The 24018-nt window shown below is 39.5% G+C and overlaps 1 protein-coding gene across 6 annotated transcripts in view; it reads left to right on the forward strand.

The window, feature by feature from the left end:
- The first annotated feature begins 1387 nt into the window (after positions 1-1387).
- RAP1GDS1 (Rap1 GTPase-GDP dissociation stimulator 1) overlaps positions 1388-24018 on the forward strand; it is an 89218-nt gene continuing 66587 nt past the window's right edge. For 3 of the 6 annotated variants that reach the window (XM_056490930.1, XM_056490938.1, XM_056490931.1), the window contains exon 1: positions 1427-1693. In XM_056490930.1, coding sequence (XP_056346905.1) covers positions 1690-1693 — 4 coding nt within the window. In that variant the 5' untranslated portion in view covers positions 1427-1689. Of the gene's footprint in view, positions 1694-24018 lie in introns of all 6 variants that reach the window. The other 3 variants (XM_056490934.1, XM_056490933.1, XM_056490932.1) reach the window with 3 other exon arrangements.

Here is a 24018-nt window from a genome sequence, read left to right on the forward strand (position 1 = left end):
GCTTTTTTTAAGTGCTGGATTAGATAAACCCTGCAGTTAAAAACCCAACATGTCCTGGTTTAAATTTTCTGCAGTCTCAGTGCAATGAAAACAGTAACAAAACTGGTTGTGTTGTCTAGCATTATAAAACATACTAATTTTCAGCATCAGTTGATCATAAAATTACATATTTTCAGTGTCAAGTTCTGCGTACTGGGACAGTGGTTAACCCTGCTGAAGTCAACTACAAAATTCCGCTGTGTCCTAAGGGAAGAGGTGGTGAATCATAGGGTTACACCAAAGTAAATGGATAAACCCCAACATGTTCAGTCTGTACTCTGCAGAAAGACTGATGAATTATTCTTTGCTTGTCACATCACACTGCCCTTTTACAGGCATGAAAGCTCCTGGGATGTGTTCCAGAGAGGAAATCCCTGGCAGCTGCTGACTGCTGGTGAGAGGGACTACTGGTGTCACTTGTGAAGCCACTGTGGGGGATGATTCAACTAAAACCTTTTTTTTGCATCACTCATCAGAATTGTCCCTGGCCTATGCATTTCTACACAGCAAGCAAACCCCTCTTATCACGCTCTGTGGTCCTACCCTATTTAACCATACTTTAGGATTTACTCAGCTAAAACCATGAATACATAACCATGGGAAAATTTGGAAAATGCCACAAAAGATACTCAATTCAACATCTCCTTCCCCCTCTGAAATGTTCCCCGCTGAAAATGCTACGAGAACTGTGACAGCAAACAGCTCCTTATTGTTCCCTACTTTACATCTGGGGGCAGAAAGGAATCGGGACCACTGAGCACAGGCATTCTTTTTCTTGGTAAAAATGCCTTTCACACAGAGCTACCTCGTGCCTTTTCTTTCAGTTTCGGGTGTAAAACCTGTCATGTTGGTTCAGCACAGCGTGCATCACCTGCCGCTCCTCCACTGATCCTCTCCCTCACACAGACCCCTCAAAAAAAAAAAAAAAAAAAAAAAAAAAAAAAAAAAAAAAAAAAAACCAAACCCTTATCCATCCAGCATAATCCCGTCCTTATTGGAAAACGCTTCTCCTTTGAGTCCATATCATTAAATGTGAAGTGTAAAGAGGCGAGCGCCGTGTTTAAACCACCGCGCGTTCCTCGCGGGCCGAGGCACGGCGCACGGCGGGGACGTGAGGAGACGTGTGGGGATGTGTGGGGATGTGCGGGGTTTGTGAGGGGATGTGCGGGGTTTGTGAGGGGATGTGCAGGGAGCACCACGTTCTCCCGCTCTCCCCCGGCCCCGGCAGCCGCCCCAGGCCCGGCGGGCGGCCCCACCCCAGCCTGTAACAAAGGAGGCCCGAGGGGCGGCAGCCGCTGTTCAGAGCGGACCCGCCCCGCGCCGCCTCCTCCCCGGCCGGGGGCGCTGCCGCCGGGCCCGCGCCGCCTCCTCCCTCACTCCCTGCGCGGCTCCCGCCCTTCCCCGGCGGCGGCTCGGTGCGGCCGGGCGGGCTGTGGGCCGGGCGGGCCGTCGGGCGGGGTGTCTCCCGGCCGTGCCCGGATGTGCTGCCCTGACTCATAGCCCGCCGCACGCAGGCTCCGCGCCGCGCCGCGCCCGCTCCGCGCACACGCCTCCCGCGCCTCCCTCCGCGCCGGCGGAGAGGCGGCGGCTGCAGGAGCAGCAGCAGCAGCAGGAGGCGGAGGAGGAGGAGGAGGCGGCCGCGGCGGCACCATGGGTAAGTCGCCCCAGCCCCGCGCTGTGCAGCCCCGCCGCCGCCCCTCTGCCCCCGGAGGCCGCCGCCCGCTGGGCTCCGGCGGTGCAACTTTGCCGGGGTGGAGGCTCGGGGCTCTGCCGAGCCCTCCCGGCGCTGCCGCGGCCGCTGCCCGGCCCCTGCGGCGCAAAGTTTCGGCCGCTGCCGCTGCGCCGCCCGCGCCCAGCCCGCGGAGCTCCCGCCCGGCACCGGCGGAGCCGGCGCTGCCCTCGGCGGCGGGGAAAGATCAACTCCCCGGGTGCCGAGGGGGGCTCAGGGCACGGAGTTATGTAAGGCACCCCCAGGACGCTTTCCTAGTTACTGTTTGCATAATGGAGATAAGTTGGGGCAGTGCGTTTAGATTGTTTTATAATCTCTGCTCATTGTTTGAGGAAGACAAGGGTCCTCGTATTTCTCGGTCTTTTAAAGCGTTAATCGTGCCTAGAAACGCAGCCATGTTACCTCTCCCTTTTTTGTCTTACGATTATAAATTAAGTAGTTTCACGCTGATTGACACTTGTATGGAGTGCCCAGCCAATGCCACACGAGACCAGGAAGCGTGGTATTTGGGTTTTCCTAACAGAACTGCTGCTGAATTTCTCTTGCCTTCTCCACCTCATCCTCTTGCACAAAGCTACAGCCCTCCGGTGTGAAGCAGCCACCATAAAACAGATTTTCCAGAAATCTGGCTGTAATATAGATGCTAGGGATGGGTAGGAGGTGCCCGCGTTGAGCTGCCAAAGCCCCAGTCTGCCAAACGTGATGGTGGGATCAAGGCTGCAGGTCCAGAGGATGAGGAGCTATGGTTCACAACCAGGCTAAGGAGGTGGCAGCTCCTGAATTCAGCTCGGGGATTTGACACAAGCACTTCCTGTGGCCTTAGGTATATCAGTACTTTCTTTGCAGATCACATGCATCTTTCACTTTTAACTAGAAGTTTCCACGGAAGGAAGCTGTTGCCGTGCCTCAGTTTTTCTGGTTGTGAAATGAGATTAAACAAGGAGTATTTAACTCCTTTAAAGCAAAGGAAAACCTTTGGAGAATCGCTCAAACTAGAAGCTGCCCAGGGTCAGACATGAGGAATAACTGTCAGATTTCATAAGAGTTAGGTTAAATTCTAACCATGTAGGGAAGATCTCATGAGGGTTGAAAAGGCAAAATACCAAAATTTAGCTTGCCTGTGCTTCCTGTCTCCATTCACAAAGTCAGACGATTAATCTCATAATTCTGGTTAAAGCCTAGTTATTTTGGCTTCCAAAAAATAGTAACATCAGGGCATCAGCTAAAACCTGCTCAGAAAAGCTGGTGCAGAATGAGCACATCACTTCTTTTTAGAGGAAACTGCACTTCAGTTGCAGGCAAGTTTGTAAACAGCTTGAGAATCTGCTACAAAATCTTGCTGCAAAAGTAAGAGTAGTTATTATTTTCAAGGAGACTGAAGTAACTTGTCTGTAGACTCTGTCAGCACCTGTCCATAATTGCCCAGAGAGATTGCTTGTGAAAATGCCGAGGAAGGGTTTTTTTTGGTTTTTTCTATTCTTTTAATATCAGAGTCTGATTTCACTGTCTCTAAAATCAAAGCAAACTCTAAGCAGCCTCTGCAGCAGCTCTTGTGAGTGGCAAAGATTGAAATCAGTTTCACCTTGGCTGACAACTGTGATGACTTTTCATGTCTAAGATCTGTGTTTATGCTTATACAGTCAATGCAGTAGATTCCCTCATCAAGTTATAGCTTTCTTTTTGGTAACACGTAGCATATAAGCTGAAAATCCTTTGGATTAAATCAAGGATGAATTTGCTCTTTCAATGGCTTTTATATCTTTTCCGAAATCATGCTCAACAAACAAGTGTTTGTGGCAGAGAGTGCAGTGATATCTTACATTGAAATATATGGTCTTTAAAGTATTTATGGAGGCTGGTGTAGTATTAACTGGTTTGTATACTAAAGATGTAGCATGGAAACCCAAGCAGATAGATTCTAAGTCAAATCAAAAGATTTCTGTAGTTAAAAATCCTTGTTGTGCTTACATGGATCTGCCTTATCTTCACTGTTTAGAAATATGCCTTCTGCTACGCTGTTTCGATGTGTGTGCTCCTATGAAGACATTACTATGGCAGTTGCTTTATTCTGAATGGTTGCTCTCTCCTCTCACTAACACAGGTTCTTTCCAAAAATTGTAACTTCTATTGCTTGCATTTGTAGTTTGTAAAGCTGTGTCTGAGTAGAGTTTGAACACTATTCAACTTTTGGCTTTGAGAGGTAGGCGGCCTTAAGCAGAGCTGGCAGTAGAGAACTTTCAATGCTTTAGGTGATATGTGCACCACCAATACTTTATTTCTGTTGTTATAAAAACGTTTGCAAGGCTTTAACTTTTCAATTACTAGTGTAATGCTTCAGTTTCACAATGAACGGTTCCTTTCCTCAGTCAATTCTTGCTTTTAACCTCGAAAAACACAACTGGTAAACTCCTGCAATCACACTGTAAAAGAAAATCTAAGGAAATCTTTCCATTTTAGGCCAGTGACCTATGGTGTTTATTGTAAGCAGGCTGCAATTATTCCTCAGATGTAAATTAATGAAATAAAAACTAGGAACTCTGTTGCAATTTAACCACTCAGCAGTAATGCATTGAGCTCAAGAGATTGAAAAACACCATGTATTAGAGTTTGTATGCAGAATAGGAATACAGGATACAATTGTTTTCATGGCACCTATCACTTTGTTTGAAGTGTCTGTTACAGTGTGTAATAGTGAAAGCTTATAAAAATATTCTTCCATTTTGAGAGTCCTGGTCTTGTTAGCAGGAAATGGAAGGCAGCCTCTGCTCAGACTTAGGTGTTTAGTTGGGCACCAAACTGCATAAGCAGCCTGCTAGGCTCCCTTTACAATACCTAGCATTAAAGGCTCAGTGACAAAATATGTAAGATTCAAAGTCTGCAGTGTAGGTGGATTTGTTTTAGTACTGTCCACTTAGTTGTCAGAACAAAGATTTATATTACTGCTCTTCTCCCATATATACTCAATTTTCTCTCCCACTTTCCCTGAAGAGTTAGCACGTGCTACCAGCCTGGTGGTTGTGAAACACTGAATTCAAACTGAACCACAGAGCAGTGTGTAACAAACCATCTTCAGGATGATGGTTCATGAAATAGAGGAGGCAGGAGGATATAAAGCTTCAGGTGTGGCTGTGTTCAATATTGCATTTGGGAAAATAGAGTAGACCAATCTGCTTTTGATCAAAAAAAGTAATCAGTAGCTTCAGATGATGCAAAGGAAAATTAATGGGAAAAGGTTCTATCTTCAGCTCTTTTGCTAGTTTTCTTACATTAAATGAAATCTGACAAGAGTTATGTCAATTGCACAGAAAGATAATTTGTAATTCCATTGAAGTTTTTGCTAAAACAATGAGACTTCTAACACCACCAGCATATTAGTTTTAGCCAGCCAGAATATACCAGTTTAAGCCAGTATAAAGGGTTGTTACAATTTCTGAAAAAAAGGGGCTGCTCTTGGTAAAAGCCTTCTCTCTAAAACAAGCAGAGAAGAAACTGCTTTTAGAGTGCATGTCTTGCTTCAGTAATGTTTCTTGAAGTGTGCTTTTAAAGCAGCCAGAAAGGTTAGGTTATTTCTGACTGACCTTCCTCAATGAATAACTGTTCCTGTGATCAGGACAGTATTTGTGATCTTCTGTTACTATGTGAGACTGAAACCAACCAATTTCGTCTTTAGCTTTAGGCTGAAGGCTTCACTCGCAAGTATGTTTCCTGAGAGCAGAAGATTCAGAGTTAGTTTCAGAAGTCTGTGAGGAACGTCTGGCTTTCTGTAGCATCAACTGAAAGAGGAAAGGGCAGAACAGCTGAAACCTGAAGGAAACAAAAGCAGTAATAATGGAAATGAGAAAGGTACCACGACAAGAATAGAAGGGAACAAAAATCCCTTAAGGGAAATGCATGAAGGGAGAGAAATACTAGAACTAAGGATGGATGAATAGAACAACAGAGGACAGAAATAGGAGGAAGAAAGAAAGAGTTCTACACTATGTCCCTCCCCCAAAAATAAAGAAAATAGCTAGGATAATATAAATAAAATCAGGTTATTATTACTTTCAGTTTTTTTCATAGGACTAATTGTATGCTGCTGACAGTCCTTGAGAAGACTCATTGTAGTGTTCCATCTTTGTCAAGTAAAGCTGAATTATTTCTGGAAGTTCTTAGAATTTAATTTTGTATAAATATGTAAAGCAAAAAGAAAATATTAGCATAAACAAGTATGTGTTCAAATAAAAGGGAAAATAATGTCATTACTGTTTAACAGAAAGAGAAGACTGTGGAAATTCTTCTGTGGCATCTGTCAAGGAGGCTGGTTGTTATCCCTTCTTAACTCTGTGACAGGATGAAGTTCATGTTTTAGGATAACAAAGGGACGTTAGATGGTGACCTAGTTATTTATATAAGAGAGAACCCACTTTTCACTGCTGTCTGGTCCACCTGGGTCTGTTCACATGCAGTCCTTGAGAAAATGACCATTCCTGCTGTCTTGATACTGTTAAAGGCATTAAGCTTCAGATGCTAACTTGTTTCCAGATTAAAATAGATTAGGAACTACATCTAAGCTTCTGGAAATTAGGTGTCTTGAAATGTTAATATGTGTTCTCCAGCTAATGGAGAAGTTTTTCTAATGGCTGTTTGAATTTTAATTAGACAAGGAGCTTTTCCTTCGAAGAGATTTTATAAGTAGCAGCTTTCACTGCAAGGACAGTCTCCCAGGGCCTTTTTTTGTTAAATATGGTATAGAAAATTGCTTTTGTTTACAGATTTTATTATAATGGTAATCAAATGAAATTTGTTTTGGTAGTGTAAAATGGTACTTAAAAGCCATGTATTTCTGAATGTTGAAGTTCCTTTTAGTGTAAAAACACAGCTGATGTATATTAGAATTTATGTGTGCTCCAGATATGCCTAATAGAATTTGTAAACCCTCTGGAACAAGTGGCTGTGGTTCAAGGAGTCTCAAAGCTGTGCACAGAGCCTGGCAACGTTTGTTCAGCCTGAGAACTGCACAGCTCTGGCTTAGAGAGATTTGAAGTTGTGCAGAAGCCCTGGTGATCTCACATGGTTCTTAAGCTATAGTTGAAGTAGATTACAAAGTTGGCACATGCCCAGAAGAATTTGTCAAATCTATAAACCAGATAACTGCTGTTCATTTTATCTCCAGATAGAGGACAGAATTTAGTGCAGGATGCTTTGGGACTTGCAAATAATTACAGTATGCCTTAACTGTACAAGTGTAAGGTGTGCACAGGCAAGGCATGTGTCTTAGAATATCTTTGACCTGAAGCACTTTCAGATACAGCTCCACAAATTAGGATTAGAAATGTCAGGGAAAAAATGAGTGTATGTCTGAAGTAGTTAAAATTAAAAGTATTCATAAATTGACAGCGTGGATGCATGTATGAAGTTGTGCTAAACTTTGCAGTTTAATATAAATTAAATGCTCTCATGATTTCTATTTCCAGGTTAGACAAATATATTATAAAAACCACATTTACACATTTAAAAATCGGGGGAAATACAAGAGTGTGATTTTAAAACATTTTAAAGGACATTTTTAGTGATCCACTTCAACAGCAGGTCCTACTTCCTTCATATTTACCAGCTCGTCCAAGCTTATTGCCTCCTAGTTGTGTTTTATAGGAACATCTGAGGCATTTGTCAGTTCTGACCTTTATCAAAACACTGAGCTATTCATTGTGTTAGTGATAACTTGGGGGGGTTCAGGAAAGTTAATCAGTGTTTGAATTCATCAGTTGGTTCCATCCATTGATACTTAGCAGCCTGACAGACAATGATTATGAAGACATATAAATTTATGTATAATTTAAGTTTTTTGTTGACCCATCCTATCAGTTGACTCAGGTTTGACAAGTCTTTTCAGTATCTGATTAAATCCAGTTAATCAAGTACTTAAATTCACATGGTGAATAGCAGCCTTTCTTTCAGATTTCCTGTCTATACTCTGCAAATGTATTGAGACTAAGACTGGACAGAGAGATGGAGACTGAGAAGACTGGGATTGAAAGAGGAAAGCAGCTAAATATTACAGGATGGATGATGTGATGAGGATTGAACAAAATCCTTTATAAATTTGTCAGGGCTGCCAGTGAGCCTGTGGAGAACAGACCTGTGTTTGGGAGACCTGGGCAGGTGACAGCTTGTGGTAGTCTTGAGTTCTTGTTTCCACTGTCAGCTGCCTGTACATTTATGGCCTTCATGATGTACTAGCATGGAGCATCAGGACACAAAATCTAACCTGCATTTGAAAACCCTGTCCTCATTGCCTTCTTTACCTTTCAGTAATTGCTTTTACCTCTAGAATACATCAGTCCAGAAAGAACACCATGTACAACAGAGTACTCACCTTTCTCTCATCCTGCCTTCTGTACATAAAAGGTCTACACTTGGAAAGAGCTCTTGTACTCAGCACTTAACAAACTCTGTTCTACCCCTTTTGCCTTTAATTATACCCAGGCTGGGAACTAAAATGGATTAATTCTTTGAATGGAAACTGAAAATGCTGCTAGCCTAGATCTTTTACAGAAACATCAAAATCAGACAGCATGAACATCTGCAAACCTTTGCAGTCTCTGGGGTGAATGAAGAGTTTGGCTGGGGAGTTCTGTCTGTTGTTGAGGGTGCCTTGCTCTCCAGAAGCTGGGAACTCCTCTTGGAAGCATATTTAGAAATGCTTCCTGTCTTTGATGTTGGATATGAGAGTCCAGTGACTTTAATTAGACTATTTTAACTTTCCCAGCCTTAAATGCAACCTTACAAGTACATGCCACTAATTACAGGAGCAGTAGCATACCTTCTCCTTGCTTTAGCCTTGCTACGTTCATTCCTGTATCCCTTTCCTGTGGAGAAATCCCATCATGTTCATTGTCAACAGCACCCAGTACCCTGCAGGCAAAGCTTGAGTTCAGTACTGCCAAATAGCTGCTTTTGCTACATGAAGGCTTTGGAACGATTCCTTAAATCAAAATGCTGTTTTATCTTGACAGCAGGAACAAAGCATGGGAAGAGAAAAGGGTTTTAAAACCAAAGCGGGATTGTACATATCTTTCTTAACTAAATCTTCCCTGTCCACAGAATGTTTAACTTGCTCCTCCTGGGCCTTTAGAGAAGCTGACTGAAGTCAGTTTTCTGAGTCTGCTGTATTGGTGATAGCACCTTCTGTATCTGCCCACTTCCTTCAGCAGTCCTTCAGTATGCGCTCTGGACATCCCTGGATCACTGGTCGTGGTAGAGCTCTGTTGTTTAAACACCTGAGACACCCTGCCTGAACTTCAGTGACAAGTTAAGGGGAAATACAGTGAGTGAGTGTGACCATCAAGAGGAGTGGCAGCAGCAGTGTAACAGTTATGAGGCATTTTCATGTTTGCTGTTCTCTCTCTTTTCCCTTCTCCCTCAAGTGACTGGGAGCCACAGTTTTTCCTCCATCCTCTTCCTGGCTTGTGTTGAACTGATTTTAGGATCAGGGTGTTGTTCTTTGGGAGGAAAAAAGGACAACCAGAACTGAAAACCAGTCTGTGAACATATTTGTTGTAAAAATGTCTGGTTCGATCAAATGAATTTAGAAATCCTTTAATACACTTTATACAAATAGAAATTTGCTCTCATCCTGTGAAGCTTGTCAGGCTTTCTTATCCATTTCTCTGCAAAGCTCAGGGAGAATATATAGACATGCTGGCTGCTGCCATATGGAATTACAGGAAAAGCAGGGAAACACTGGTGATTGAGAGAGAGAGCAAGAACATGTACATAAGGAGTTGCTGGCAGGAATCAAACAAGTTTTGGGGGCAAGAGGGTTGGCTCTCTTTTTTTCAAGCTTTTGCAATGAAAATCCCATCACCCAGTTAGAGCAAGATAGTGCCTCACTTGAATCAAAGATAGTCACCAATACATTTATGTGCCCAAAATACAGCGCACACTTTCCAGGCAAAGCCCACATATCTCTATCTGGTGTTACAATGTATTCATTCAATTCTTTTCTAGTTTGCCTAATACTCGTTTTTTACTCTTTGTCCTCTTTTCACAGCTTTCCTATTCCTTCAGACTTCTTTATTTTATTGCCCAGTTTTCTATATTGTCTTCTTCCAGTTACCTATTCTTTTCCATCTTCCCTCCTATCTCACATTTTCTTCTCATCAGGTTCTTTCTTTATTAGTTAAATACATGACAATTTCTTTTACCACATTCCCTTTTCACCATCTTTGTTAGGGAGAGAATTGAAAAACTGATCCTCTGCTTTGTAATTTCAAGAGCTTTGAAGTGTTTGGGTTGTTGTTTTGTTTTTTTTTTTTTTTTTTTAATGTTCTTCTTTTGGTTACATATCAAGTTATTTGGAACCATCTTAAAATCATGGTTCAGTTCTGCTTCATCTACAGTAGGTGACAATGTATGAAAGAATGTATCTTGTAGGAAAGAAATTGTACAGAATTGAGCCCTATTTGTGTAAATGCTATTTGTACAGCATTCTTGTACCCCCACAAAGCCCACACTGGGCACTACTGAAGTCATTGGGCTCCTGCTTTTTTGACTTGGCTGTGCTGCAGCTTAAACTGTCCTGTTTTGGTGAAAGCATGTAAAATGGCATGGGTCACTCCACCCTTTCATGGCATAGTAATATTGGCTCCCCAGTTTATGCAGTTGGGGGAACAGACATTGGACTGATTTTGACCATCAGAAACACTATAACATGTATTCTATTCCTTGATGTGGTGCTGTACTAATACATAGCCTCTGAAGGAGCTTGCTAAATGAAGAAAGAGCTATGTTTGATGGAGAAAATGATTTAGTAAACTTGATTTTTCTTTCAAATTGATGGAATTATGTAGTTTATATAATTTGTTATATCAAAGAAGAAACCAATTTAACATGTAGATTATCATGTTAGAACATCCTCCTGTAAAGGGAACAGTAAGCACAGTGCCATAAGCTATTAATTTACATACAGTGACCTTTGTTCTGTCTTGTAGCAGCACAGAGAAAAAGGAAATCTTGCATTTTCAGAATGAAATTCACTTTGTAGCCATTAGGTGATGGCTTTGATGCTTTCTGATATTCGCAGAAAATGTTAGGAATTTCTCTTTGCAAGATTTTTATGCAAGATGTTATGCTTCCAGTCACACATACATTAGTCTGGATGCCTACTTCTCCCAAGGCCAGAATGATGGAAACAAACAAAAAGCAATTCAGTACATTTCTTTGGAATGCAGCTTAATCCCAGACATGATCTGAAGTGTTTGCTTATCTTTATGAAGGTCATAACTTCTCCCTTTTCAAGGTATCACAGTTCTTTTTTTCTGCTGTTGAGAGCAAGGTAGAATTTGAGAACTTCTCACTCAGTCTCTGGAAGAAACTGATAGAGTTCTCGTGTGAACATAAGATTTGAGTTCAGTGCATGCACCCAGCTCAAAACAGATGGCTGGAGAGAGAAATGCCCTAGATAATGCAGCACTTCAGTTAAGCAAGGGGTGGCCTGTTTTACATTTTCCCTTTTTTTCTTTAAATTGATATTAAATAGGCTTTCTGATAAAAAGCAACAGCTGTGGAATATTGGATTGGTTTTAGTCTACTTTTAGCTCTTCAACTTCTGAACAGTTTTCTGTACTTCAGTGATCACAACAGTGAGGTATCTCTAGGAAGTGAGAATACTTAGCAACTATTTAAACTGCTTTATTTCTGAAATCAGAAGTTGTTATCAGCAGAAGAGCATCTTTGGCTGTACATAAAGGACTTGCTGGATTTTTGAAAGCTGGTCAATAGGCACATTTTTAAAATTATTTAGTTTTGGCAGGTTTTTTGAAGCACAAGGTTTTTCTGCTTGACCCTTTTTTATTTTTTAAAAAAATATATAGATGAGCCTATTATTTTTTCCTATCACCAGAAGTTTATTTTTTGCAACCCAAAATATGCTGAGGAGCCTGCTACCAGATTAAGATTAGACTCTATTTGGGTAGAGATGTAAATCTGAGATTAAGGAGTAGATATCAAACTCAAAAACTCAGAAATTCTTGTAATCCCCTGATTTTTAAATTTCTTTTTGCTCCCTTTTCTTGCAAAAGCAGCTTTATAACAAAAAGGCCTCTTCTGAGTTTGGTCGCAATTTGGAATAAAAATATTTATGTTTTAACAATATTTGTTTTAACACTCACTTGTCATGATCTCGAAGAACAACCAGAATGGGGCTTTGATGTCCACTGTGGTGGTGTGTTTATGTAGCAGATTCTGTACCACTGGGGCTTTGATCAAGAAGCACCTGTTGGACTTTGGTTACTTTCTAACTTTCCAAGACTCTGTTCAGATTTAGAAGCCCGATTCTGCTTGTTTAGGTGAGCACATTATTCTGCTCTGTATCTGAGGAACTAATTTGTCCCCAGACTTCAGCATGTCATCTGAATCTTTTCATTCTAGATGTTTCTGCTGCTTTGTCTAATATAATCTAAGGGTAATGTAAAACCATCAGACAAAAAAGTGTGGTTGCTTTGACATGAAAGATCTGCATGCTCAACACAGCTTATAAAGAGGCATTGAAGCATTAATTTAATGGAAGTAAAACTTATATTCAATGCTGAGACACAACTTCTTTAAATTGAACACAGAAAACTATCAAATGACGGGTTTATGTGTGTTGGAGGCTTAAGTGTCGCTGTATTGCAGTGCCTTAAATGACCTGGTTGCTGAGCATTTGGAAAAGGTAATCTGTTGAAACCAGCTTTGCTGCTGAAACCTCAGTGTAGTCAGATTAAAGCCTCAGTTCCCCATTGCCCTGTATTATGCATAAAGAGACTGCAGATTAGATTTAAGACGGTGTTTGGGCCCAAATTGTAGCTTTTAGATTCTGCCTGAGCATATATGACCAAAGGATAATGGGTAACTAAGTGATACATAATAAAATGATGCCCATAGTGTCTTCATATTGGAGATGACTTGTCGAAGTTTCATCTTCAAATACTCATCAATGTTTGGTAGAATTAATGGCTTTATGACCTACAGATAGGGAGTTTTTTTGCAGTGATGCACGTGTATAAGCCAGAAAAAGTTGCAGATGTTTAGTACACTGGAGAATTTATGGCACAGGGAAATTAGTTGTATTCTCAAATGACAAGTCAGTTCGGTGTATCATGTTGTCAGGTAAAGATGAGAAAATTTGACTTCTTGTGTATTAGAGAGAAAATGTAGACATGCCAGCAAAGGATGACAAACAGTTGCTGAAAAGATAAGACAACTCAGCTCTGTCTTTAAAAAATGTCCTCTGAAGAGGTATCTATAAACATTAATTCATCTAAATAACCTTCTAATTGCAAAAGTGAAAATGTTGTTTAACTGCATAAAAAGTGAAGCAGGTAAATAGAACAAAACTTAAATTTAGCCCCCTCCCATCTGTTTCTTTAAAAAAGGGGAAACAACAAGACCAAGAAAGTGGATTGTAACAAGTTGTTTTCCTTTCTACCCCCATTCTTGTGCAGGATTTAAATTTGACATATTGCAAAAGGTTGTGATTGACCCAGATGGGGAAATAGAAATTAAGTGAAAACTAGTTTTTACCTTGACCTCTGAAATGTGAAAGTAAACAAGTAACACAACAAATAAAAGGCAGGCCATGCAAAAGAATATATTGGTTTGATACATGTGAAAGCATTTGCTCCTAAAATGTGATTTTCTAGTGTGACATTGTGTCATTAATAGAGATTTCAAGATGCAAAATGTGTCACAATGACAGCTAGAGATTAACTCAGTATTTTCAAAGGCCTGTGTTGAGACCAAAACTCTTTATTCACTTCAAAATAGAAAGTTTCTAGGATTATTTCATTATTTATGCATCACCTCCTAACAAATAATAAGTTGTGAGGTTCCTAACTGCTTGTTTTAGTAGGAATGTGGAGAGTTAATATACTTCTGCAGCTCTACTAGTAAACAGTTCACAAAGTAGCCTCTGTGGTACTTATGTTCCATTTGTGTCATGTGTACTGTCATCTCTCAAATTCTGAGGGGTTTTTTTAAAACCCGAATTCCATCTTTAATGCATTCTTTTTCTCTTCAAAGTTATAAATAATTAATAATCTTTCCTCAAAATTAAAATGTTGTAACAGAAATCAAGTCTCATTCAAACTCCTTTTATTTTGCCTTTACAACTGAAGACCACAGTGAAAGGTCTTTGAAGACTCCATTTTTCCAGGTTGTACTTAGACCATTCTGGAGTAATACGGAGGACTTAGCAAGTCAAACTAATTTTACATCATAGTTACCAAGTTGCTTTTTCATAGTAGTAAGATTTAGTTTGTATGGTATTTCACAATCACAGTCTGTCTTCATATATATGGGAGTTCAGGCAGCACCAAAACTGCATACACTGTTGAGTAATATCATAATAAATGAATCATAATAAAAATCTCATCCTAAAAATTGACATTGTTAGCAAGTGAAATAAGTTTAGATGTAAAATGAATACTTTTTGCTTGTGTTTGAGACCTTTATTTCCTGAGCCCCAAGCTGCTACCTATCTTGTTGAGAGTACTTAACCTGTTTAGAAAGAAAAGGAAAATATTTATTAAATGAAAGTTAGCAGGAGTAGTCAGATGAGGACTTTTCCCCATCTGTGCTATGCTAATTTTTAGTAGGACCAAGCAGTGACATTTGTGACACAGCAAAGCTTAGGCATACTTGCATATCCTACTTGGAGACACTGCAGTAGAAACAGTGAAAGTATTTTGAAATGAAATTTGAAACAGGTTCATGGAATCATAGAAGAAATACAGAACCATGATTTGGAAGGATTTTAGATGGTTGAACCAGGTCAGCTATGACTTAGTGTAGCTCCTGCTTGAAGCCTGTGTACTTTCTGTAACATCCCTTCAGGTAGTTCCAGGCTTCCCCCTTAGCCTCCTCTTTGCCAGACTAAAGAAGCCCCCAAGCTCTTACACATCACAGGTTGAGGGAACATGACCATTTTCATAGTTCTGCCCGGTTTTACAGTGTCCTTGATCTGGGACATACAGAACCAGACTTAGAATTGTGGGAGACACAAATCCTTGCAGGCATCAAGCAGAGCCTCCGTGTGCCGGTCACGCTCCTAATGTAACCATTGTACAGTTTGCTTTGTTTACTTTGGGAACATGCTGCTGCCTCGTGTTTTACTTGGCATCCCCTGTAACCCCTGGGTCTTTACAACTGTGTGTTCCCAGCCTGCCATGGTGCTTGGGGTTATTCTGCCCTAGCTGCAGAACTTGACACTTTTCCCTGTTGAACTTCAGGAAATTTCTGTTGATCCAGTTCCCAGTTTACTGAACAGTGCCTCTGGATTGCTCTTCGGTATGCCAGCTTTTCCTCCAAATTCAGTGCTGTTTGCAAAGGTTACAAATGTGTATCTGCCTTTAGGCTATAGTGGTTTCAAGCACAAACTGCATACTCAAAATCTGCTCTTCAGCCAGTCTGAATAGGGCTGGCAGATTTATGTTTGACTTCTTGATAATATGTAAAGCAATGATGAACCCTTCATAACTGTGACTCCAGGAAAATTGAAGTTTATTTGTTTATTATCTATGAAATACAATAATGGTTTCTTTATTAAGGATTGTTAAAGTCTGTACACTTGAAAAATTGTGTATGAGTGTTGGTTGCTTTCTACAAGTAACTGTGCCTTGCACTGAGCACAGTTAAAAATAAACACAAGTTACTGCAAGTTAATGTAAGTGGATAGAGGATGGCAAACCTTTGTTACACAACCAAGAGTTAATTCTGCAGAATGAAAGGGGATGAAAGGTGGATTATCAGGTGTAGCCTAAATGAGATTTCAGATCTTTCTGTGCTACATTACTTATTCAGCTGATGAGAAATGCATTCAGGTTGACTTGCAGCAGCAATTAATGGGAAGCCAATGGGTCCAGATCTCACAGTCATTCTCATGAAAGCCCTACTGAGCTCCTGCCCTGTCTACATGTTGTTGATATCTTTTTGGATTTCAGAAACAGCACTGAAAGCTATACTATGATTCTGTGACATGACCATGTTCCTTTCCAGCTAAGCAAGGGAGAGTGCATACCTTGAGCCTTCTCTGACATGAGATATGATGAGTCTGAACATGCACTTACGAACTCTCCTGAGTCCCACACTTTAGTCATATCCACAGTCTGTGTGTCATGGGCCATATCTGTATTAATTAGAGAGGTAAAAGCCTCTACCCAAATTATGTTCATTTATCCCAACACATTGTGGTTTTACTTGTGCAATATTACTAATTTTTTTTTTTTTGCATTGGTAATAATTTTTAGCAACCTGGAGGAAAAGGAAGCTTTTCCAAGATAGATGAATCTATCCTTGCAAAGTTAAGTGGTAGCATCTTCCAGTTTTTATCCTTCTAGAGCACCTATGGTGTTGATCTGTAGGACAATCAAAAGTTCTGCTCAGCTAGATCAGACGATAGTTCCTCTTGACAGAGGCATTTAATACTTCTCTAGTGGGACATAACTGGACTGTTTTGCAAGAGATTATCACAGAAGAAAAACTTCAGTATAAAAGGATGGTAGTGACCAGATGTGTTTTCTGGGATATTTTAGATTTTTCAGCACTGGTACTTTTTAGTTCCCTCTCTCTGGGCTTTCCTGTACCCTTTTCTATGGGCGAGTCAGGCTCTGGTTACAAAGTGCTTACATGGGGTGGGGGAGTGCTTAGTCTGAGAAGGTCTGATACCTACATGAGATATAGAAGGAGCTAAGCGTGTCCTTGTGCTGGATTTATAGCAGATTTGAAATTATCAGCAGTAACCAAACTACTATTCATTGTGCCCAGCTGCTTGGTTCAAAGGCACCTGAGGAAAGAAAGACTTCTCATGTCATGTTCTTATAGCTGAATTGTCAATTTTCCTGATAAATACTGCTTTAAGGATTAATTGCTTACTGCATTAATTAATAACATTCAGTAATATTCCATATGATGCTTTTATGTGTTAATAAAATGGAGAGAAAGAATATTTCACCTTATTATAGGTGAAATATAATTATAACATATATATAATAAAATATATGTAAAATATGAAAATTTATAATAAACATTTTTATTTTTATTTTTATATACAGCTTCTGTGAATAAATAGGATATGGCCAGCAATAAAGTGCTTTGCTCTGTGCCTGCTGATGCAGAAACATCCTTTTCTTTTATTCATTTCATTAAAAAATCAGCATATATACGGTAGTTTAAATTGACAACAGCTTTTGGTTTGCATAATCCACACATTTGCTCCATGAAATGTCTCTAAGCTTTGCCCCATAAAGTGTGACAACTTCTGAACTATTGTTTTCTCTACTTCCCCTTTCTTCCACTTTCAAAGGAATTATAATAGCAAACAAAAAGTTTCAGGAGAAAGAAAACAACCGCGAGACTTACTAGGAGAGAGATTCTTTCCTCAACTGTGGTCCCTTTGTGGCTGGTATCTGTGGGAGTTATATATGCTGAATAGAGGAATTTCCTTGGTGTAAACACTGTAAACAAAGGGTATAGAAAGGACTGTGCTGTTCCTTAATGTTGGTGCAAGATGCAAGTGGAGGATGGCCTAGGGCACATTGTTGAAGTTTTTCAGACTATTGAGAGACCATTGCAAAGATTTTTAGTGCCTCTTGACCCTTTACCAGTCCATTAATAAGTGGACTCAGTTATGCCAAAGGCTGCAGCATCCTTGTTTCATGCAGGAGCTGGTCAGGAATTGCCTCAAAAATCATGCTGGGTTTTGGCTTCTATTCTTTGTTTCTTCCTTCTGAAGTATCACTGCTTCTTTTATTCCTATTGGCAAGAGGACTGGCAGGTGATCAGTAGCTCAGTCCTCCTAAGAGTCTGTATAAAATAAATACCATGAATATCCTGGAATACTGCTGTGGCAGTTTCTCTATAAACGCCTGGTTAGGGGCAAATTGCATTTCACATATGCTCTGAGTTTTAGGTGCTGGTTTCCAAACCTGAGCCAAGAGTTCTGGCTGTGTAAATAAAAAGTGCTTGGAGAGTCCAGAATAGGATGAACCACCAAGCTCAGCAGGAAATCACCCTTAATTAATATGCATGCCATTTTCTGATCAGCATGATTTCTGCCTTAAGCCCAGGGCTCAAAATTATTTCTTAGAGCTGGATGCTTGCATGTTTTCTAAGAAAGATTGAAACATTTTTCTTTTCAAATGCAAATGGAGGAAGAGGCACAAGTGAGTAACCAACTTTGCCTTCCTTGGGACAGGCATGTGTTTATGCAGCAAAGAGCTCCAAAGTCCAAGCTTATTCTTTGCCTGAAATCGAAGCAGTATCCTCAAACCAGTCAGGATATAAGAACCAGTAGTGATACGTGTTCATAGTGTGTTAGATAAGGCATATTTTTTAAAGGTGAAGGGTTTTAGTTCCAACACTTTTTCCTCTGACTACTCATTTGTTTTATGCAATGGCTGATTAATATAGAATTATAGAATTGTTTGGGTTGGAAGGGACATCAAAGATCATCTAGTTCCAAGCACTCTGCCGTGGGCAGGGACACTTTTCACTAGAACAAGTTGCTCAAGCTCTATCCAATATAAAATATGTCTCAACAGAAGAAGTGAGAGGTGTTTCAGTCCTCATATGAAAAATACAAAAATCTGATTTGAGTATGTTTTGGAGAAATTTTGTTTAAATCCTTTTGGGCAGAGGTTAGCATTTGATTTGTTTTCACATTCACACTAATGTGCGAAAGGCACTGTCACATTTTTGCCATGTGCTTTGTGTTAGATTCTTTCTCCCAAGAATTCCTCTGTTGCCAGTGTGTGCAGGGCACATTGGAAACAGGGCCTAGAAGAGCCATACCCGCAGAGATACCAATAAGAGTAATATATGAATTTGGTTTAGGAGCTGCTTGAGACAACTAAGAGAGTTCTGGATTTGGACTTAAGCCCAAATGTGAAAAGCCCATGTGAAACTTTAAAGGAAAAAAATGTAGTATTTTTCCAGGATCTGATATCTTGTAAAAGAGTCCATGAGAGGTAGGCTTCCTACAGTTATCTCTGTATATAAACTTGATTTTTTTCATCCCCTGTGCTTTAAGGATCAGTCAAGATGTTCATGGTCATCAGGGGGATAAACGTCTGAGTGTACAATGGGCATTCTTGTTTTGAGGACACAGAATGTGCAACTGTATTCAGTTGACACAGATCCTTGCATCCCTTGTGGAATGTATCTCAAGGACTTGTTTGTACTTCCCATCTGCCCTTCATCCTTGAGACCTGCAGATTGTGTGCAGAACCTGACCCTTTCAGTTTCTGTCAATATGGCTCTTTACCTAGTCTGAGAGATGGTTATTAAGCAGTGAAAGCAAAGCACTCCTCCACTTTGCACACAGTCAGATCCTGCTTGTGGGGGAAGCAAATGACTTGCAAGTTAATCTAGTGAGTGGCATTTTGCAGAAATTTTTTGTCTTTGAAAGATACATTTCTTTTTGAAAAGAAGTCTTGCTTGCCTTTTTTATTGAGCTTCCTGTAAATATGTATCTCTTGGGAGCATTTCAGTTGTTTTTGGGATGTTGCCCAAACACATTTGATTGAATGGGGGATTAATAGTTTAATTAAGAGTCCTGAGATTTAAGACATAGAAAGTAGCCCTTTCTTTTGAAGATTTTCCCCCCTGATTTCTGCTGTCGGTTTTTTGTCTCTCCAAAACCATATTTTCAGTGCATACCTATTGCATCATCCCACTCATTCAAATGTTCATTGCAGTTTTTTGAAGTATTACTTGAGGACTGTAACATTTGGATTGTGATTTACCCAGCTGTGCCCATGTACTGTAATGTGCTGCCTCAGAACATCAGTATCATGTTTACTGCATTGTCACTCTTGTATGAATTTTACTAAAAAAAGCTCTTAAATGCTGTGCAGAGGTTAATGATCACTTGTAACTACAGCAGTCATGCATAATGCTAGTGGGTTTTGTGGAAATCTTTATTTAAAATAGGGTTATATTGAGCAGTTTGTGCACTATTTTAATTTTGCCATCTGATTCTGCAGTTTTATGTCAGTTTTACACAAAGACTCTGTTGAATCATTTTCCTTTCGAGAGGATCTGAGCTGATCCTACCACTGCAGTGTTTTTATCGATGCTCTGCATCCTAGGTGAAGATAAATAACTGCATTAATAGGCAACCATTTATCACTAGAGGGATTAACCACAGATATCTGCTAATCTTAATAATACAGGTTTAAAGCCATACATGATATATATAAAAGCAAACTAAAAGCTCTAGAGTGTATTTTGGCCCTAAAAGCTTATAGATGAATGATGCTGACAATGTAGCCTTCAATTTGTGATATGTGGCACCACAATCTGCCTCCAAAGAGCATATTGTTGATTTTGGGCCATTTTAGTAATTTTTGCAAAGCTGTTAAATTGAAGGATTAGTGGCATTTCACCAGCCAAGAAGCAGGGATTTCCAAAACCGACTTGATTTCCTCTATATCCTTCACTGACTTTAGAGAATAGTAAAAGTCTTTTTCTCCAAGGCATGAGAAGACTGTCACACATCTATTGGCCCTTCCATGGTTAAAGGGAATTTTTTTTATTATGGGTCTTAACAGTTGTGTGTTTAGGTGGAAAGGTGCATTTTTATTTGATAGTCTTTCCTGCTCAGATTTTCTCCCTGGGACAAAAATGTTTTGATGAAAGTAATGTTAGGTAGGATAATACAGGCAAACAAGTACTTACTATCATAAGTGTTTGATTGTCAAACATTTGTAAATAAAATGGTTTAGAGGCACTTATTAGACTTGCAACTGTTTCTGTTTCTAAGAAACTTTCACTGAAAACTGTAACACAAATGGCAGGTCACTGCCATTAGGAACTTATTTGTACACACTCCTCAAATTCAAACAGTGTATCTTCAGGGTTAAAAGCTTTCATGCATGGCTTGTAATTATCATGCAGCTTGTAATTAAATATAGGGACTTTCTGGGTAATTTTGAGGGAAAAATAAAAACCAAATTAAACACAAGTTTTGAAGTTCTCTGAGAACAGCATAAATAACTATTAAGATTTTGTATCTAAGGTGTGTATATATATCCTTTGGAACATCATTGTGAAGTCCCCCAGTCTGACAAGATGCAGAGGCTGCAATTCAGCCTTCTGCTGGGATAGAGAACTGGAGGAAAACTGTATGTTTCCATAAAAAGAGAGCTGCAGGGATGAGTGTAGTAGATCAGCTGGTTTAGTATATGTATCTTGTCAAGAAGGAAAATGGAACTTGCATGAGTGTTGTTACATAACAGAATGCCTTGTGTCTTTTTAATTAGGAGCTGCTAAGCTAATTTAATTGATACCCTTTAAAATTTGTTTCATTTTATATTTCTATTTCTATGTTACATGTGAAAGACTAGAATAATGACCTTTATAATTATATCAGGGTAATTACTTACTTTCCTTGCTGAGATTTCATTGAACTGTGTTGTGTGAGCCCCCAGGCTTTGCAATATCTGGTCTCTGTTCTGTGTTGGACGTCAGAGAGGTTTCTCACAGAGCTGACATGCAAAGGGGACTCTTTCAGCACCAGACACTGTAGTAGTAGCTGCCACAGAGAAATTCAAGTTGATAGCTGGACCAGGAGAAAATGATTTGCTAGAGTGTTCTGATCAACCTTGAATGAGCTGCCTGAAGATCCAACAAACAAGACAATTTCTTTGCCTGGAAAAGGACTGAGAAATTCAAGTTATTAACTTATAAAAATGTAAGATCTCAGATCAGGAGTATGAAAGCAGATTCCATAAATTCTTTCTTTCAATTACATCTTCATTTAAGGTGCCAAGACAACTTTAAAAACATAGCACTAAACAAAACAAAAATATAGCACCCAGAATATGTGTAGAAACATTGTTATGTTCTATGATATATAATAGTCCTTCCTTAAATCTTAACAGCTTTTCCTAATTTAGTCTCTATTTTCCACTGCTCAGATCCATTTTATTTTCTGTAGTAGATTGCTCTTTGGGTTCTGATCATATGTTATAACTTTGAAGACTGGAGTAGCTAGTTTTAATTAAGTCCAAAGTAAAGAATTGAAAGAGAATGCCAAAGCGAAGATCTTTCTACTCAGATCCTTTCCAAAACTTCATTTGATTGAATTGCCCACAATTTAATTTAAAAAACAGTAAAAATACTCTACATTTTTACAAGTTTATTCCCTTTATTATCTCATTGTATGTCAAAACTTTAGAGTTTATACAGATGTGTAAGACTACTCAGTTACCCATCAATAAATAGTGACAGAAATAGACCCTTACCTGTATAGTGAGTGCTTATCCTACAGAGATTTAAAATACAAACTGATACCCTTAACTTAAAGATTTTATACTTGATTCAGTTAAAAGATGTTGAGGGATAGGATCGAGGAGAAAGCATTTCTAAACCACTTCTTGTAGCTGAAATAGCATTCTTGTCTGACTGGATTTCTTGCATCCCAGACAGTTGATCCTTGAGCTGAGAGTCTGGTGGACCATTCAGTGTTGTTTCACCTGTCCCTTTTGGCTCAGTATTGTGCAGAAGTGGGTAACCAACATTACCCCTACAAGACTTGCAATACAAATTTGAAATAAATTACAGTGTGAAATTTATTTTTCTATATTAAATACACATCTTTTGTCACAATGTTGAGAGAATAAATCTAGAAGTGATTTTGGCACTGAAAGATATAGGGATAATATACACTGAGAATAGTCTCCATCTGCTGCTGAAGTCTCTCTCATTGCCCAGAGTGGTTTCTGGGATTTCCTTCCCTTTGAAGATTTTTTTCAGGGAACTTTTCTTTAACTTGCTGTCTACTGAGACTTCAGCTCCCTGTCCTCTATTCCTATTCTGTTGACTCTGAGCAGGTTGAGCAGATTCTTACTATGTTTGCAGTTTTAGAAAACCAGGCACCAAGTTTTCACTTTCACTTTGTATTTGCCTAATAAGGAACTTGGAGCAGCAGTAGACTGAACAATCCTAAATGCTAGAAAAAAAGGTATAACCCAAGCAACACCCCAAAGCAAAACCTCAGCAGTTTACTTTCAAGGTTAGTTTCAAGATTGCACACAAGTAAACTTGTTAGAACCTAGCCATCTGTATACTATTAGGTGCATATTTGACAAAAAAAAGGTAAATAAAAAAGCTGTCAAATGACTCTTCAACATTCAAACAGCTTAAAAGCTCTTTGTGTGGTAATGTTGGCACAGCTCCTAAGTGACCAGATGGGATTTTATTAGCAGCCAACAGGACAAGGGCTGAGATTTTGTTTCTTAACTTACTATTTTTGAAACGCTTGTAGAGGATGTGTCAGAAAGCTTGATGAGCTTTCATACTACGCAAAATTACACATATACCTTCCCCTAATGTGAGGATGGAGACTGCTTCAGAGGTTGTCATTTCTGTAAGACAGATAAGAGTTATGAGATGTAGGGTAATTTAGGTGTTTTTATATATACAATTTATGTGTATATAAAAAGCATATTAAAAGGAGAACTTAGAAACAGGCTTTCTGATAAATAGACTTAAATAATGTGTTTTATAAAAAAGAACAAAAACTACCCAAGTGTTCGAAAAGACTTGATTTCTGATATCAATAACCACTGATAATAGTGATGTCAGATTTCCATTTAAATATTCTGATAAACATATTAAGACCATGTGAATTTATGTGACTCCTTTTCTGGCATCATCATGGATTTATTTATTGTCAATAAGAAATACCTGAAAACTGAGAATCTCCATTGTCTCCAATAAATCACGGGATGACAGTTAGTCCTACAGGGAGTAACTGAGGAACCTGAGGTTGTTCAGTCCGGAGAAAAGAATGGTAAGAGGAGACCATATCATTTTCTACAGCTCCCTGAAAGGAGATTGTAGCAAGGGGGCACTGGCTTCTTCTCCCAGATAACTGGGACAGGAAGAAATGACCTCAAATTGTGGGGAGACTCAGGTTGGATATTAGGAAAAGTTTCTTCACTGAAAGCAGCAAAAGGCACCCCAGAGAAGTGGTAAAGTCACAATCCCTGGAAGTTTTCAAAAAAATGAGTGGATGTGGCACTTCTTCAATATGGTCTAGTGGGTATGGTGTTCAGTCAAAGGGTCAATGATCTTGGAGGTCTTCTCCAGTATTTGAGAGCCCATGATTGTATGACCTTCAAACCAGACAGCTTAAAAGAAAAGAAACAAAATCTGTAACGCTCTGTGGACTCATGGTTCACCCTGTTCCTTTCAGGTGCTTCCTTTCCATATTTAAGGTTTTC

Source organism: Oenanthe melanoleuca, chromosome 4 (genome assembly GCF_029582105.1).
Source record: "Oenanthe melanoleuca isolate GR-GAL-2019-014 chromosome 4, OMel1.0, whole genome shotgun sequence".
Classification (NCBI taxonomy): domain Eukaryota; kingdom Metazoa; phylum Chordata; class Aves; order Passeriformes; family Muscicapidae; genus Oenanthe; species Oenanthe melanoleuca.